The sequence below is a fragment of the Mustela putorius genome, unplaced genomic scaffold, assembly GCF_011764305.1.
Source record: "Mustela putorius furo isolate JIRA1106 unplaced genomic scaffold, ASM1176430v1.1 tig00004007_pilon_pilon_pilon, whole genome shotgun sequence".
In the NCBI taxonomy this organism is placed as follows: domain Eukaryota; kingdom Metazoa; phylum Chordata; class Mammalia; order Carnivora; family Mustelidae; genus Mustela; species Mustela putorius.
The window spans coordinates 15,297,983-15,316,388 of NW_025422145.1; the positions used below are offsets into that span (position 1 = coordinate 15,297,983).

General features: G+C 54.5%; 1 protein-coding gene across 3 annotated transcripts in view; it reads left to right on the top strand.

Moving 5' to 3' along the window:
• The window catches only part of AXIN1 (axin 1), a 51,811-nt gene that overhangs the window by 200 nt on the left and 33,205 nt on the right, over window positions 1-18,406 (top strand). For 2 of the 3 annotated variants that reach the window (XM_045072251.1, XM_045072252.1), the window contains exon 2: window positions 3,576-4,521. In XM_045072251.1, coding sequence (XP_044928186.1) covers window positions 3,659-4,521 — 863 coding nt within the window. In that variant the 5' untranslated portion in view covers window positions 3,576-3,658. Of the gene's footprint in view, window positions 1-1,314; window positions 1,493-3,575; window positions 4,522-18,406 lie in introns of those variants that run through there. The other variant, XM_004750918.3, reaches the window with a different exon arrangement.

Sequence of the window (18,406 nt, forward strand, 5' to 3'; positions counted from 1 at the left end):
GGGGCGTGCGGGGCGGCGCGCAGCGCGGAGCGGGCGGTGCGGACCGGGGGCTGAGCCAGGGGGCTGCGTGGGGCTAGGGGCCGTGAGGGCGGGCGTGCCAGAGCGGGGCTGCGCGCTCGGGCTGGAGACGGCGGGGCCGTGGGCGCGGGGCCGTGGGAACACGGGGAAGTGCGGGCTTGGCTCCGGGAAGGGCAGCCCTTGCTCTGGGTGCGTGCACCAGTGCGAGGAGCATCCGGGAGTCCGAGGGGGTGTGGGGCGTCCTTCCTGGAGGAGGCTGTCACCACCCAAGCACGCCCGTGGGTCTGTGGGCCCGGGCCCCGTCTCGCGTGCGGTGTAGAGCAGTGCCGTGTGCGGGGATCCCGGGTAGAGGCTGGGCAGCGGCGCATCCCTTCCCTGTTCCTCCTGCCGATAGTGGGTTTGAGGGAGCATTGCACCCAAGGAGGCGCCCCCACGGAGACGGGTGCCCGAGCCTGGGTCCAGGCTGTGCTTGGACCTGAGCGGTTCTCCGCTTTCAGGTCGACGCCTTGTACCCACAGCTCGCTCTCGGCTGTGGGTCTGACCCACATGTTGGAATTCAGGCCCCCGTGAAGCCAGAGCTGCAGGGCCGGGGCAAGGAAACTTGCAGCTCAGCGCTGGGGACAGTAGAGAAAACAAGCAAACTTCAGTTTTCCGGGGATTTTCCCCAGCCCATCTCCAACCCCCTTGAGGAAGAGTTCTTGCTGTGTGTCTCCACGGCTCCTTCCTCCTCGCACGTCTGTCCTCAGGCATCCTGGGATCCGCAGAGCACACAGGGCCTAAACCTGAGCTCCTGGGGGGCCATATTTGAGTTTCACTTTTGAGAACTTACATTCAGGGACAAGAACAGACAGGCGTGCAAAATACGACGTTTCTGTGGGATTTGCAGGAGGCGTGGGGGGGTGTCCTGGGTTTCTGGAGTCAGAAGAGTGGGCTGTGTTGGTTGTTGAGAATTTAGATGGTGAAGGAATGGATTCCACTGTAAAACCGTGGCCCTGGTCGTTTTGGAGTTTAGTGAAGGGACAGGAGAATGTCAGTCGTGCTCTGTGACTGCCACACGCCACGTAAATCAAGAGTGAAAAAGTTAGGTTTGAGCAAAACACATGAACGCGTAAACACGTGTCCCGTTGAGCTGGCTGCCATGGTACCCAGGGGTTTGCCGCAGCAGTGACTGAAGGAGATTTTAAGTGCCTTATCAGGCTTGTAGATTACTTTTATGGAATCCTTTTATTGATGGTGGTTGCCGACTGTTGGCCAGATTCAGTGCTTGTGGGCATTTGACTCTCCCTGAATTAACATTAACTGCTTTATGTGTGGTAGGTCCGTGTGTACGCTAAACGCTTGGTGGGCCTCGATGTGGGAACCCAGAGGCCGCAGGAGTCAGAGCGTGTTCCGATAGTGCCCGTAATCTGGAGAGGCGTTCTCGTGCTTCTGGGGACAGCAGAGGTCTTCCGTCACTTGACAGCCAAAAATAGATGTGAGTTATAAGAACTATGTCTTCCGGGCACTGAAAAATACTTTAAAATGATTAGGGGGACGTGCTCACACATGAATTGAAGAGTCAGTTTTTAGAGACAGCCCCAGTTTTGTAATAAAGGGCTAGATGGGGAGTTTCATTGCGGTCCTTGTAGCTCAGTAGTTCAGCGTTTGTGAGGGGCTGATGTTTGGCATCTGTGACAATTATCATTTGCCTTCACGTCAATGAATGAAACGTTTATCGGTTGCAAGACCTCGTGCTAGGAGCTGGGGGTCCCAGGAAGGCGTTTCATCAGGCTGCTACTGATAATTGATGCAGCAGAGAGCCGCGTCTTGAGAGCAGGTAACAGTGACTTGTTATTAACTTCCCGTTGAAACACAGTGACTCAGTTCTTTCTCGGGCTGGTGAAGTAACAAGTGTTTCTGAGGGTAGGGCTCAGGGGGCCAAGCATGAGCCCTCCTTCCTGGGAAGGAGCCCTGGACAAGGGGACATGAGATATCCGTGAGCTGGTGCGGAGCTAAGACACCACAAGTGCTCATTCATGTTGATGGGGCTCAAAGAAAGCGACTTTGCAGTCCAAGTGGTCCCTGATGGCAGGGTGCCTCAGCCCATGGGCCTTAACCTTAAAAAGCAGGCTGTTCCTGCTGAGATGACCACCTACACAGTCGTTTTCACTAAAAGTCATCAGCTGCAGGAATGTCATTTGGGGCCCATGACTGGGACCAATTCCCTGTGTCTGGGTGCTTTTCGCTGCTGGCAGGTGCGGGGTGAACAGTGTCCATGCAGGCCCTGGCCCGAGCGTGGAGGGGTGGCCAGGAAGAGCTGCCCTTTGTGTTCGTCCCAGGTTTCAGGGCTTGTTCAGTGCTCCCGGCGGTTGGACCTGACGTACTTTTCTCCAGCGCGTTTGTAGTCAGACCACCTTGATCTTCCGTCCCGGCAGGCCACAGGCTGGGCGGTGTCGCTCCGCTCGTGGGCTCTCTGAGCTCCTGTAGGGTCACCACCAGGAAGGGCCAAGACCGTGAGAGTCCCTGTCCAGGATAGCGTTCCTTCACACCTATGGCAGGCTTGTTGCAGTAGCAACAGCGAAACCACCAACCCCGCAGTTCTGACCCCAAAGAGGGCTGGTAGTTTGGGTTTGAGCTTGCAGAGGTAGGTCTTGCGAGCAGTACACCTCCTTAGCTGAGAGGTGGAGCTGCATTTGGGCTCCAGTTTTCTTTGTCCATACCTTCTCCGTTCTTCTGAGTGCCCATTGCCATTTGCCTAGAAGGACACTTTGCTTCTGAGTCTGGTCGAAGGCAGCATTCCGGTGGAAGCATTTTCTAAGATCGTCCTCACTGGTGCTGTGAGATGGCCACTGTGTTTGTGGGGAGGGGGTGTCCTTTGGTCACCTGGTTGAAGGTGCTGAAGGTGGCCCACAGTTGTTTCTGTAGGTGTGTGCTGAGAGTTAAAGGAACACCTCCTTGTGTGTTTGCACCTGTCGGGAGGCACACTGAGTGTGAAGTGACGGGGTAGTCAGAAAACGCAGTGGCTGTGGGCCTAGAGAGCGTGGGGAGCAGACATGACCACCTGCCTTGTGGTGTGTGATGTGCCTGCCTTTCCGTACCTGAGTATCGCGGCAACCCTGCTGTGCAGGTGGGCGATCGCCCTCATCGTACGTGGGAGGACCCAGCTCTCCTCATCCAGGCCTACGAAGCCAGGCGGCCTGGGAAACATATTTCTTCTTCCAGTCCTCCTGCCTCCCGGGAAACTACAGGGAAGGACTGGCTCTGGCCAAGATGGGAGGTCCCCAGGCTGCTGGTCTCGGTGATGTTCTCACAGAACGACACCTGAGGGTAGTGGCCATCTCCCTGCTCTGGACACTGATCTTTTAGATCCAGAGGCATTCCTGTAGTTGTAAAAGTTCCCAGAAATTGTTTTCATACGTTACAAACCTACGGCAAAAGATTGAAAATGTAAACTGAATTTCTGGCTTTGAGTTGGAGTGGGAGGGCGTCATAACGGATCTTGTCTTGAGAAAACCTCTGTGGTCATGTTTCCGTGGACCCACCTTTCCTAATCCTTGTCCTCTTAATGGTTTCAACAGGACAGATTGCTTCCCTGTGGAGCTGTAAGTACTGATGTATTAGGGTGCCACGCTCATTGTTCCTTGACGCACAGAGTCCCAAAATGAATATCCAAGAACAGGGTTTCCCTTTGGACCTTGGAACAAGTTTCACCGAAGATGCCCCCCGGCCCCCGGTGCCTGGTGAGGAGGGTGAACTGGTGTCCACAGACCCCAGGCCCGTCAGCTACAGCTTCTGCTCCGGGAAAGGGGAGACTTCAGCGGCCACTCCGAGGCGCTCGGATCTGGACCTGGGGTACGAGCCTGAGGGCAGTGCCTCGCCCACCCCGCCATACTTGAAGTGGGCCGAGTCGCTGCACTCCTTACTGGACGACCAAGACGGGATAAACCTGTTTCGGACTTTCCTGAAGCAGGAGGACTGTGCGGACCTGCTGGATTTCTGGTTTGCCTGCAGCGGCTTCAGGAAGCTGGAGCCCTGCGACTCGAATGAGGAGAAGAGGCTGAAGCTGGCCAAAGCGATCTACCGCAAGTACATCCTCGACAACACCGGCATCGTGTCCCGGCAGACAAAGCCCGCGACCAAGAGCTTCATAAAAGACTGCATCATGAAGCAGCTGATTGACCCTGCCATGTTTGACCAGGCCCAGACGGAGATCCAGTCCACCATGGAAGAGAACACCTACCCCTCTTTCCTCAAGTCCGATATTTATTTGGAATATACGAGGACCGGCTCAGAGAGCCCAAAGCTCTGTAGTGACCAGAGCTCTGGGTCCGGGACAGGGAAGGGCGTACCCGGATACCTGCCCACTCTGAACGAAGACGAGGAATGGAAGTGTGACCAGGACCCAGACGAAGACAGTGGCAGAGACCCTGCTCCCCCCGGCAGGCTCACACAGAAGCTGCTCCTGGAGACGGCCGCCCCGCGGGCCTCCTCAAGTAGACGGTACAGCGAAGGCAGAGAATTCAGGTGAGTCCGACGCAAGGCATCCCTGTCTGTGCTCACGTCTGAGACCTGGAGGACTGGCCAGGGCAGAGTGTCGGGAAGGAGCGGGCTTGTCCCTCCGCCCCCGAGTGGCTGTGCTCCTGCTCCTGGGGTGGGTTGGGCTGTTTGTACCGCTTCGCAATACCTTCCCGTTTGTCGTTAAATGTTTGTACTGTCTGTGAGCTGAGGACCCTGTTGTTAAGAGCAGCTTAGGTACGTGGCCTCGTGTGTCATTAGGAGTGTTGGAGGTCTTAGAAGTCCTGCCATCCCGACGTTGCCTCCGGCGGTGATGTCTGCACTTGCTCGCACAGGAGGCGGGCTTACTCCAGCCACGTCATTCTCGGGGCTGACACAGAGGAGCTGTGTCTGGTGACAGTTTCCTAAGACTCTTCCTGGAGGTTGGGAGGTGTCGAGGTGTCGGCGGGGAGGCTGCCACGTGACATTATCAGGGCCCTTGGCAGCGGGCTGAGGATGTAGCTTTAGGGGCGGACCTCTGCCCTCTGCAGTGGGTGTGGAGTGCACGGACAGCGCCCCATGTGCTGGTGCGCTGCAACTCGGGACGCACCAGTGGGGCTGCTGGGGGTCGTTCCGCGTGGGCACCTGCGTCTCCTCTCTCTTCTCCGGGTTCTGGAGGTGTCCTGGGCACGGGTCGGAGCCTCTGGCCAACGCTAGCCAGGTTGGTGGGGCACTTCTCTCTTCCACGCACTTCCCTGTAGCTGCTCCTGGGGACGTCGATCCGTGAAACTGTCAAAGTGGGGAATCCGTGTGACCCACTGATTTCATTGGGAGTCAGAATCCTCTCCCCTCCTCTCCCGTGATGTGATTAAAACCTGGATTGTTTCTTCAGGCTTACAGTGGTAGAGAAATTGGCTCCTTGCTAATAAACACAGGATAAAACTTTCTTTCCTTTTTTTTGGTAAGATTTTTTATTTATTTGACACAGAGAGCGGAACACAAGCAGGGGCAGAGGCAGAGGGAGAAGCAGGCTTCTCATGAGCAAAGGGCCCAATGCGGGGCTCGACCCCAGGACTCTGGGATCACGACCCCAGCTGCTTAACGACAGAGCCATCCAGGTGCCCCATTTCTAAGATTTATTTATTTATTTATTTAAAAGATTTTTGAAAATTTACTTGACAGAGACACAGCAAAAGAGAAACGCAGGCAGGGTCAGAGGGAGAGGGAGAAGCAGGCTTCCCACCGAGCAGGGAGCCCGATGCAGGGCTCGATCTGAAGACCCTGAGATCATGACCTGAGCCAAAGGCAGATGCCTAAGGACTGAGCCACCCACGCGCCCCCATTTCTAAGGTTTAAATATCATTTAAATGATTGAACAATTTAAATGTCGTTTAAGTGATTCAGGGTACACTATTTGTAGTAATTTTTGTGCACCTTTTGCTTATGTCTTGAGCTAAACACTATTGATATAGCAAACTTTTTAGGGCAGAACTTTCTCTAAATTATTGCAAGTAAGGCTACTAATTGATACAGCTTTAATTTTATTTTACTTTATTTTTTATTTTTTCTAAGTTTGCATTTATTTGACAGAGTGTGAGAGTATAAGCAGGGGGAATAGCCAGAAGAGGGAGCAGCAGGCTCCCTGTAGAGCAGAGAGCCCCTTGTGAGCCTCGATCCTAGGACCCTGGGATCATGACCTGTGCTGAAGGTAGTTGCTTAACCAGCTGAGCCCCCCAGGTGCCCCCAACACAGGTTTTAAAACCCAACCTAAAATTATTTAATTAGAAGTTTTAAGATGGGATTAAATTGGAGTCCTGGGCTTTAGGTAAAACATTTTGAGCTCGATTCTGCTTGCTTGCTTGCTTTCTGCCTTTTTGTCTGTCTTTTTTTTTGTTTTTTATTTGCTTTCAAGTTGTTTTTAAACCCAGTGTAGGGCTCGAGCATAGAACCCCAAGATTGAATTGCATACGCGACCACCTGAGCTGGCCAGGGCTCAGGGTTTGAAACCTAAAATCAGAATTGGGCGGCTCCGTTGGTGGAGCACGCGACTCTGCATCTCAGCCTCATGAGTTTGGGCCCCAGTTTGGGTAGAGAGATGACTTAAGGAAAAAAAAAAATCCCGAGCCCCATCCTGCACTTTCTTCCGTTCTCAGTCCTCAGCAGCAATTTTGGGTTTTCTTTCTTTGGTTTGTTCTATTTGTAATAAGCAAGAGTTGCTTTTAAATTAATAGACTGTGTTGGCTTCCCTTGTTTAAGGGGGTTGAGCTGTAAGGACCGTGGCCCATTTTAGTTCTGACCTGTCGTGCAGGGGCCGGCAGCAGAGGGAGGCCGGAGCTCGGGCGTTCCTCCTGCACTTGAACGCCATTCTGCACGAGGTCGCCTGGGGTCCTTCTGTGGGTGGAGGATCTCTGATGTCAGGGTCGTCCTGACACCCGCTGACGGGGCATGGCGTCTTCATTCCACTTTCCTCTGGGGTGTGTGTGGTCAGGGTGCACTAGGCTGAAGTCACAGCAAGGCCCCCCCACCCCCCTCCCATCCCAGCTTAATCGGTGAAGGGGATTGGTTGACTGAGACCAGTGAAGAGTCCAGAGGCAGGGCTAGCTTCAGATGGGGTTTGATCTGGACTGTAGCCACTTTTCTTTTAAAGACTTCATTGTTTCAGAGCAGTTTTAGGTTATCAGCAAAAAGGAAAGGAAGGTACAGAGGTTTCCCATCACCCAGTCCCCCAAACACACAGCCTGGCCCGTTGTCAATCCTCCTCACCAGAGCAGTACGTCTGTTACAGCGGACAAGACTGCATCAGCGGCATCACCACGCAATGGCCGCCGTCTCCGTCAGGGCTGGTACCCCGCGCTGGGCGCTCTGGGGGCCCCACAAAGGCGCGGAGACGTGGAACCACCATCGCAGTGAGGGACAGACTAGTTTCACTGTCCTGAAAAGTCTCTGTGCTCTGCCTTTTCCTCCCGTCCTTTCCCCCAACCCCAGGAAACTGCTTTTCCTTTTCTTTTTTTTTTTTGCCTGACGTAGCTTTTGCCTTTTCCACAGCGTCAGGTAGTTGGAATCACACAGCCTGTGCCTTTCCCCGGTGGCTTCTTTCCCTTGGCGATAGCAGGTTCCTCCATGTCTTCCCATGGCTCGCAGCCCCTTCCTTTTTGGCGCAGAGCGATAGCTCATTGTGTGGATGGACGACGGGGGGTTTATGCCCTTGCCTGCTGAAGGACGGCGGAGTCGCTCCCAGGTTCTGGCAATCATTAATGAAGCGGCAGTAAACTTTGGTGGTGCAGGTTTTGTGTGGACAGAAGTTTTCGCCTCCTTTGGGTAAACACCATGGAGTGCGATTGCTGGGTCACAAGGTGAGAGCACGTTAAGTTTTGTAAGAAACTGCCCCTTCTCTTCTTTTCTCTACCTTCCCGTGGCCACTTTTGCTGGCAGGTTGGAGGTGGCTACTATGGCGACCTTGGGCTCTGGGCTCCCTTGCTTTGTAAATGGACACTATCCCCAGCATTTGAAGGGGGTCTTGCATTTGGCTCTGTGTGGCCAGGGGTGCTCTTGCCTCTGTCCCTACTGTTCCAGCACAGTCTCTGTGCAGGGGCCCGGGATTGCGCTGCTGGCCTTCACATCAAGTAGGGCAAACCAGAAGGGACATGAGAGGCCCACGGCTCCCCAGTGGGGACCCATCCAGAGGTGGGTCAGGGTGGAGGGTAAAGGGAAGAGGAGGGCAGGTGCTGCCTGCCGCGAAGGGGGCCAGGAGCTGGACTGGAAATCTCCTTCTTGGGGGTGCACTTCCTGTGGGCAGCGGGTGCCTCCCTTAAGCATTGATTCTGCCTGGGGAAGCGGGTCTGGAGGACTGTCGTTTAGGGTCTCTCGAGCCTGAGCCCTACGGTCCCGTAGGTTCGACACCCTGGGGCTGCCCTGTTGTGCTCGCTGGTGGTTGTTCAACCTCCCTAACCAGGCGCCGCTGTTTCCCCAGAGGAGGCCTGAGTATCCGCCTTCATTTGGCCGTGCGGGTGCTCACGTGGCTGTTCTTCCTGCGGCCGACGCGTGGGATGTTAAATGAACGTCACCTTTAGGTCTCTGTCAAAGCTCAGAAGACACTCGTGCCCTTGGCCTTTTTTGGCATTTATCCTGCCTACCTGGGGTCATTTTGCCCTGGGCCAAGGGATCCCAGAATGCCTTGCTCTCCGTGTCTCTGTGCAAATTCTCTTCTCGGGGTCTCTGTGCAAATTTTCATCTCCATTGCCATAGTCGGTGAACTTTGAACATAACTTTGGTTGGTTCCCACCCACTGTTTTAACTGGTGTGAATTGACAGAGGGTCCTCTGGTGATGGCTGTGTTTGGCCGAAGGGCCAGGTGCTGTAAGATGGTAGCCGGCAGGCATGGGGGCACCTGGGTGTTTCCCCTGGGTCAGGTCCTGATCCCAGGGTCCTGGGATTGAGCCCCCGTTGTGTAGCGGGGCGCCTGTTTCTGCCTCTCCCTCTACAACCCCCCACTTGCGCATGAGCTCTCGCTCTCTTAGATAAAGGAATAGAATTTTTTTTTTTTTTTTAAGGATTTTATGTACTTATTTGACAGAAAGCAAGAGCATAAGCAGGGGAAGCAGCCGGCAGGGGGAGAGGGGGACGCAGACTTCCCATTGAGCTGGAAGCCCGATGCAGGGTGCGGGGCTTGATGCAGGGCTCGATCCCAGGACCCTGGAATCATGACCTGAGCCGAAGGTGACACTTAATGACTGAGCCACCCCGGTGCCCCATGAATAGACTCATTAAAAAAGAAAAAAAAAGTGTGGCCTGGCCCCTAGGTGTGTTCCGGGACTGTGTGGGAGGGCCTGTCTCATGTTCTCCTGACCCACTGCTTGGTCACCTGCCCCAGCCCTTCAGCTCTCCGCATCTAGCAGTCGCTGCTGGGTTTGACGACGGACGTTTGCAGGTGCTTTCCACGTGTCTTTACTGCCCTCACCCTTATCATTGGCTGAGAAGTTCCCCAAGGACAGGGTCTCAGATGTTTTCTTGTGTCTCCCTGGTGGGCCAGCCCAGTGAGGAGCTCCTGGTCAGGGCCGGTCCTCATGGTCACGGCCAGAGAGTAGATCACGGATGCCCTTCACAGTGGGAGCAGCTCAGCATGTACAGGGCCGACAGCCAGGGTGCCTGGGCAGCTCGGTCGGCGGAGCGTGCAACCCTTGACTCCGGGGCTGTACGTTTGAGCCCCACGCTGGGTGTAGAGAGAACTTAAACACCAAGCAGCCCTCCCTTCCCAAGGTCCGTTCAGAGTTTGACTGAGGAAGTGTGCGGCCTGTTTGTCGGTTTGTGTCTGTGTTTCTGGTAACGGCTTCGAAGGCCTGGAGAAGAAACGTCAAAAGAGGAAGTGCCCCAGATACACAGTTTCACGTGGAAGACAGAAAAGTAAGACCAGTCCCGGGTTTCTGACGGAGTTCGGGGGTGAGGGTTGGGCAGCGGCTCTAGTGATTGTGGCCCGGCCGGGGCACCCTCCCACACTGTGGGACGGTGGCCCCGCGGGCCCGTCTGCTTGGAGCGCCACACATGCTCTGCAGCGTGCAAGTTTTAGGCCAGTGGTAGAGGAGGGCAGCTCATTTTTAAAGTCCGGTTCTCCCTGAGGTCCTCCTGCTCCCTCTGTGGTACTGCTTGCCGTTCCTCTCGATGAGGGGCCGGACGCCGGGGGAGCACACGGCCCTGTTGCCTTTCCTTGTCCTCTTCTGGATGTGTGACACGTGCCCCTGGGTGGACCTCAGAGGAGCGGACCTGTGCTGGTCCGCAGCCGTGGCGTTCTCGCATCAGGAGCAGGCTGCTGTCACTACCTTGCTGGGTGGATGGGGAGCGGGAAGCCTGTGGTTTAGCTTCGCGATCGCTTGCTCAGTGACATCTCCTCTGGGCAGTGCCTGGGGAGCTCAGCCTTCAGGTCTGTGGTGGGGGGACAGTCACTGGATCTCCGCGCTCCTCCGCACCCGGGGACGGTGAAGGGGCACCTGCCTGGGGAGGTGGCCACAGGGCGTCTGCTTTGGGCACAGGGCAGTCGTCCGGGCCACGCACAGCCGGAGCTCCGCACACCCGCCTATTGCCCCGTGCTCCTCCTCTCGTGCTCCTCGTCATCTGCTCGATGTTGGCGAGGTTGGTGTCAGAGCCACGGCTAGCTTCAGAGATGCAGATGATATGTTCGGATTTTGATGTATTTCCTTCCGGGGAGGTGTGTTAATGCCCACCCAAACCTGGTCCTCGTAGTCATTCTGGCCTCCAAGAGGCGCCCCAGAGTGTCACATCCCCGCTCCCTTCCGCCCACGTCCGGGCCGGCCGTGGGTGCGGATCCCTGCCCACTGTGCACTGACCGCCTCCGCTGCTCGCTGCCTGCGCGCCGGCTCCCACCGCCTGCCCCAGGGCCGCTGCAGAACCTTTTTTTTTTTTTTTTTAAATAGCCTCCACACCCGGCATGGAGCTCAGTGTGGGGCTCGGACTCACGACTCTGAGATCAAGGGTCGGATGCTCAACCGGCTGCACCCCCAGGTGCCCCCAGTACAGAACCTCGCACGAGGCCCCTGTCTCTCCTCCCCACAGCGCCCATGCCGACTCTCCCAAGTGCAGGTCTGGTCATGTCCGCCCTCCTTCCAGCTTGGCTGGGACTTCCCGCCGCGCCCGGACTCCTGCCTGAGCTCCTGCAGTGACACGTACCTGTGCTGGCCTTGAGCCGTTCATAATGCCTGTCAGTGCAGTGGGACTGGCCCTTACAGTTCTAGGGTTAGTCTGAAGGCGTGTCAGCTCTGCCGCAGCCGTGTTAAGACTTCGTGGTCTAGTGCTCTGCAGCAGCTTCCGCAGAGCCCCGCGGAATGCCCACAGCCGGGGCCACCTTGCCACGGCCTCTCTCCCGGTCTCACGAGACAGGCGTGCCAGGAAGGGACGGGCTTGCGGGGGCTGGCGAGTGCTGCTGGGGCCCGGGGCCCTTTGCGGTGGGGACAACGCGCCCCGGACTCCGACATGCCCCGGACTCCGACGCGCCCCGGACTCTGACAGGCGGCTGCAGCTGTTCTGAGACCCTGCAGGCTCGATGTGCTGGGCCTGGGGAGCAGCTCCGGGAACTGCGTGGTACCTGTGAATCAGCGGCCGCTGGGATCGCCCGTGTTTCGGTTTGATTCTTCTCCCCTGGCCCTGTTACCTTGTCCGCAGTCCTGGCTCCCGTCTATGTGCTGTGTAGGAATGAGGAGGTTGGGCGTTTGGGTGTCGTGGTGGCTCGGCCGGACGTGGGGCAGTGTCGTGGCCTCTCTCCAGGCCTGGCCGGCGCGGGGGCGCACACGGTATGTGGAGGGGCATCGGTGCCGCACTGCATCCGGCGTCCCATTGGTGCAGACGCTCCGTGGAGCGAGCCCCTCCGGGTCCTCTTCAAGCCTGTTCGTTCCAGAAGAGCTTGATCTGAGGAACCTGTTCAGTGTATCTCTTCAGTCCCCTCCTGGGTCTGAGGCCGGCCGTCTGACTTTATTAGAATAAACTGCTTCAGCGTCTTTGGCGAGCCCACGAGAGAGGCTGTGCATAGGGCCTGTGGCGCAGAGCGGGGCTCAGCCATGCCCTCCACGGCCCCTCGGCAGTTGGACACCCATTGCAGGGCAGCTTCCAGTGTTGACCCCGGAGCCTTCTCTGTGAACCGCTGAGACTTCTGGTAGCAACTGGACTTGGCTCTTCTGGCTTTAAGGGACTGGGGTGGCCAGGTGCTCGGGTGGGCGTCTCTGGCGCCCCAGCAGCAGGGAGTGCTCTGTGCGCCCCCGGAGCTTCTGCTCAGCCGCCTCGTGCTCTTGCAGCTGCTTAAGTGCATTGTTCGTTCTTGCCATGGACCCCGCTGGACCTGTACTAACTGGCCTTCAGTCTGGAGGGCCAGTGTCTTCTCTTGAACCAACGTTTAAACGTTTATTTATTCATTTGAGAGAGAGAGAACGCGTGCACTTGAGAGTGGTGTTGGGAGGGCTGCGGGAACAGGAGACAGAGAATCCCAAGGAAACTCTGCACTGAATGGGGGGCCCGAGGCAGGCTTGATCCCAGGACCCTGAGGTCACAGCCTGAGCCAAAATCAGTAGCTGGACTCTTAACCGAAGTGAGCCACCAAGGCTCCCCTTGAACCAACATTTAAAAATAACCGGGAAAAAAATAATAAAAAATAAAGAAAAATAAAAATAACTGGAAAGGAGAACGCGGCTGGCTCAGTTGGTAGAGCGTGGGGCTCTTGACCTCGTGTGGTGAGTTCAAGCCCCACACTGGGTGTCTCTATGTTGTTCGCAGTGTTGCTTGTGACGGGTAACAAATGTCCGGCTGTGGGGCTGATTGCACAGGGATTTGGGGGTTTTTTTTGTATGGTTGGAGGACATAGGCTTTTTAATTTCTTGTTTTTGTTTTTTTCTGTATTTTCCGATTCCTATAAAACATTTATAGAAAGTATGCTGTTAAAATATATACGAAAGTATGTTGCAAGAAGATCTAAATTATATACAGCTGTAGAAATGCCTTTTTTTAAAGAAGGATGCATGTAAATGTTTCCTTTTCATATGATCTTAGATCTAATTGTTTTTTTTTTTTTTTAAAGATTTTATTTATTTATTTGACAGACAGAGATCACAAGTAGTCAGAGAGGCAGGCAGAAAGAGAGAGAGGGAAGCAGGCTCTCCGCTGAACAGAGAGCCTGATGCTGGACTCGATCCCAGGACCCTGAGATCATGACCTGAGCTGAAGGCAGAGGCTTAACCCACTGAGCCATCCGGGCGCCCCAGTCTTAGATCTTCTTAACATTTGCTCTACTATACCAGTATTTTATTTTATTTTTTTTTAAGATTTTAGTTATTTATTTGACAGAGATCACAAGTAGATGGAGACGCAGGCAAAGAGAGAGAGGAGGAAGCAGGTTCCCCGCTGAGCAGAGAGGCCGATGCGGGGCTCGATCCTGGGACCCTGAGATCATGACCTGAGCAGAAGGCAGAGGCTTTAAGCCACTGAGCCACCCAGGCGCCCCAACCAGTATTTTAAATTAATTTTAATTTTTATGAAAAAAAATGGAGGCAAGGAAAGACTCAAATAACACTAAAAGGCTGATAACTAAGCTTAGCTGTCCGTGTCCCCTAGACGCCCCCACGACCGGCCTTTCCAGGATGGCCACCTCCAGCTGTGTCCTGCCCTCGCGTATGAGTCTGCTTAGCGCAGCCCCCAAAACACTGCAGATGCAGTGACTTAAACAACAGACATGTACTTCTTACAGTTTTGGTGCCTGGAAGTCCCAGGTCAGGGCCCCGGCAGGGAGATTTCTTTGCAAGGCCTCATCATCTGCCTTGCACACCGCCGCTGTCTCACTGTGGACGTGTGGAAAGGGAGCAGCTCCCTGCTCTGTCCGAGTGAGGACTCTGTTGGGTCAGGGCTTCCCTCCTACGACTTCATTCATTCCTCAGGACTCCTCTAGAGGCTCCCTCTCCAAATGCAGCCACAGTGGGGTCAGGGCTCCGAAATGGATTTGGGGCCGAGTAACCTTGTGGTCCCTCAAATCTGAGCCGTGTATCCACATTGCTGTCTTTAGGCCATTTCCACTAGGGTTTTCGCTGCCCTGCCACCTGTCCTAATTACTAACACATCCTAGGCTTGGTTTAAGTCCATACTTGGTGTTTCCATTCCTGAGGTGGGCCAAGCGCTTCCTTTTTTGCACCATTTTTTGTTTATATTTTTGAATTTTTTTTTTAAAGATTTTATTCATCTTTTTGACAGACTGAGAAAAGTAGGCAAAAGTAGGCAGAGAGGCAAGCAGAGAGCCCGACGTGGGGCTCGATCCCAGGACCCTGAGATCATGACCTGAGCCGAAGGCAGAGGTTCAACCCACGGAGCCACCCAGGCGCCCCTGTATTTTTAAATTTTAATAGCTGCATTTCCCCCATTGATTAGTTATTTCACTTTCTGACATAAATCTTCCCTTACACTGTATCAACTTTTAAAAAATGCCTGTGAATATATTTCTCGACATTATTATAAAACCTGTCAGATAAGCTGTCTTTCGGAGACATGTCTCCTGAAACCGTTCCTGTTCCCACCCCCACTGAGATGGTTATTCTTCAGGCATGCTAGTGACTTCTGTGTGACTGCCGTGTGACAGCCGTGTGGTGCCCCATGACCGCCCCGTGGGTGCTGCGTGACTGCCGCGTGATGGCCCCTTGGGTGCCGGGTGACCCTCCCATGACTGCCGTGTGACCACCCCGTGGGTGCTACGTGACCGCCTCGTGGGTTACAGTGACTGCTGCATGACTGCCACGTGATGGCCCCTTGGGTGCCGTGTGACCCCCCCTCGCCCGTGACTGCTGCGTGACCGCCTCGTGGGTGCCGCGTGACTGCCCTGTGACAGGCCCGTGGGTGCCGGGTGACTGCCTCGTGACTGCTCTGTCCATACCCTGTGGCTGCTGTGTGGGTGCCCCATGACTGCCTCGTGACTGCCCCGTGGGTGCTGCTTGACGGCCCCATGGGTGCTCCAGGGTGCTGCATGACGGCCCCTTGACTGCTCTGTGGTGCCTGGGGCCTCTGTGTCACTCCTGTGTCAGTGCTGTCTGGTGTCGTGTGGCTGCCGTGTGGTGCTCTGCTGGTCTGTGTGCAGGAAAGATTCAGTGGGTTTATGATCCAGTTGAGGTGATGTGCAGAAGTTAAAGCCTGGGGCGCCTGGGTGGCTCAGTGGGTTAAGCCTCTGCCTTCGGCTCAGGTCATGATCTCAGGGTCCTGGGATTGAGTCCCGCATCGGGCTCTCTGCTCATCGGGGAGCCTGCTTCCTCTTCCTCTGCCTGCCTCTCTGCCTGCTTGGGATCGATCTCTCTCAGTTAAATAAATAAAATCTTTAAAAAAAAGTTAAAGCATTTGCACCATTGTCTCCTTTCTTATAGAGTTGTACTGGGAGGCCGGACTCTGTTCTGTTTTTACTCCGATGGCTGCGGCTTCCCCTCTCTGAACCTGGCTTGGGTGTTGTGTCCTCGGTGCTGTCCCACAGAGGCTTAACCCACTGAGCCACCCAGGCATTCCTGGTGTTTCCTGTTATTTAGAAGTTGGATCATCTGGAATGAGTCTTTAAATTTTAAATCTTCTGGTGCGCCTGGGTGGCTCAGTCATTAAGCATCTGCCTTCAGGTCGGATCATGATCTCAGGATCCTGGGATCGAGTCCCACATCGGGCTCCTTGCTCGGCAGGGAGCCTGCTTCTCCCTCTCCTCCTGTTTTGTGTTCCTCCTCTCACCATGTTTCTTTCTCTGTTAAATAAATAAATAAAATATTTTTTTTTTTTTTTTTTTTTTTTTTTAAGATTTTATTTATTTATCAGAGAGATAGGGGGAGAGAGCGAACACAGGCAGACAGAGAGGCAGGCAGAGGCAGAGGGAGAAGCAGGCTCCCTGCCGAGCAAGGAGCCCGATGCGGGACTCGATCCCAGGGCGCTGGGATCATGACCTGAGCTGAAGGCAGCCGCTTAACCAACTGAGCCACCCAGGCGTCCCATAAATAAATAAAATATTTTTTAAAAATACATTTTAGGGACGCCTGGGTGGCTCAGTTGGTTAAGCAGCTGCCTTCAGCTCAGGTCATGATCCCAGCGTGCTGGGATCGAGTCCCACATCGGGCTCCTTGCTCGGCCGGGAGCCTGCTTCTCCCTCTACCTCTGCTGCCACTCTGTCTGCCTGTGCTCGCTTGCGCGCGCTCTCTCTCTCTCTGGCAAATAAATAAAATCTTTAAAAAAAAATACATTTTAAATATCTTTTTCTCTTATTTTCCGTTTCTTTTTTGTTGTGTTTTCTGATCTTTCTGTTAAGTGTTTTCTGCCCTTGTTTTCTGAATATATACCCTAATGTACTTTTTTCTGCTTGTAGGTCAACATTTATAAATTTTCCTGGAGATATTAGTTATAATTTGTTTTTTCTTTTTTTAAATTTTTAAAATTTATTTATTTGACAGAGATCACAAGTGGGCAGAGAGGCAGGCAGAGAGGGGGAAACAGGCTCCCCGCTGAGCAGAGAGACCGATGTGGGGCTAGATCCCAGGACCCTAAGGTCATGACCTGAGCCGAAGGCAGAGGCTTAACCCATGGAGCCATCCAGGTGCCTCTACATTATTTATTTTATAAGCTAGATACGGTTAGATTTTTTAAAACTCAGGTTATATCCTTTTAATTTGCATAGTTTATTTATATTTAACATAATTACCAGTCATGACCGGAGCTGAGGGCAGATGCTTAACCGTCTGAGCCACCCAGGTGCCCCAAAGTGGGGATTTTTTTTTTTTTTTTAAAGATTTTATTTATTTATTTGACAGAGAGAGATTACAAGTAGGCAGAGAGGCAGGCAGAGATAGAGAGGAGGAAGCAGGCTCCCTGCTGAGCAGAGAGCCCGATGCGGGACTCGATCCCAGGACCCTGAGATCATGACCTGAGCCGAAGGCAGCGGCTTAACCCACTGAGCCACCCAGGCGCCCCAAGTGGGGATTTTCTTAAGAGAAATGGGTATGACCTAAAATTATTAGGTCAGTCACACAGCGTATGGTATATGTCAGGTATTAATTCTGGGTCTTTTGCATGTATTTCACTTATAAAGTTGACTAGTTACTGCAAACATTTCTAGGATTTCTTTGTGTTTTGAATTACCTAGCTTTTATCCATCTTAGTATTTGCCCCATTCCTTGTGTGTCAGAGAGGACTGGGATTGGTGGCCGAGGTCAGTGCTGGGGAAGTTTGCTGAGGAGCGAGCTCCGGGTCCCGGCCGCCTGGGCGCTGCCTGCGGACTCCGACTCTGCTCTGCGGCCCGTGCGTGCGGCCCGTGGGCGTAACAGCGCAGAGCCCTCGCTGCCCTGTGGGCGGAGGGATGCAGATGTTTTGAGCCTATGTCCTTGATGCCTTTGCTGGAGGGACAGAAAGCGGAGGCCCACAGGCGCCTGTGTGGGGACCTCTTCTCCTCCCCTGGAGCTCCCGCACCCGGCCTGGCCCTCCAGGTGCCCGCGCAGCCCCACGCCATTTCCTGAGGTCGAGGTGGGCCTGGGCTGAGGCCGGCGGTGGACGGGCCCTGCTGGACGGCCCGGCCGTGGAGAGAGCAGGACCAAAGGGGCATCAGACCTGGACCTCGGGGCTTTGAGGTTTCATTCCTGTGGAGTGTCCAGGTCTGTGGCATCCGTCGTGCTGTGCCCGGGTGCTTTAAAGTTGAGAACGTGCCCTGGCCAGCACTGCGGGGCCAGGAAGGGTGCCCCCGGCCACGCTCCGGTCCCTGCGCCGTCTGCTCGCCCGCGGGTACGCTGGGCGGGTCCTTAGAAGTTCGGTAGCCTTGTGAAGGTTGTTTGGATCAAACCCTTTAGAGGAAAAACCCTTCTGAAACGCTGTGAGAGAAGACGCAGGAGCAGAGGAATCCAGTAACCCCCACTAGAGGTTTTCTGTTTCTGTTCTGGGTTTTTGCTGCTGTGCGGAGGCTGCTTCTCGGTGTTCAGTGCAGAGGCCAGACAGGTTTCCTGCAGGTGTTGGAGCTGCGGGATGGACAGCCTGTCCGCTTGGTTTGGAGAATTACCTGATGACGTTAAGAAGTGAAGAGGGTGACCCGAGACTGGGAGTTTGTGGCGGCTGCATGCAGGGAACAAATCAGAGTGATGGCTCTGGCTAGATTCATGAGTGTTTTTATTTATTTGTTTATTTAATTGACAGAGATCACAAGCAGGCAGAGAGGCAGGCAGAGAGAGATGGGAAGAAGCAGGTCCCCGCAGAGCAGAGAGCCCGATCCGGGGCTTGATCCCAGGATCCTGGGATCATGACCTGAGCCGAAGGCAGAGGCTTAACCCACTGAGCCACCCAGGTGACCCCATAAGTATTTTTAAAACATTATTATTATTGTTTAAAGATTTTATTTATTTATTTGGCAGAGAGAGATAACAGCACAAGCAGGGGGAGT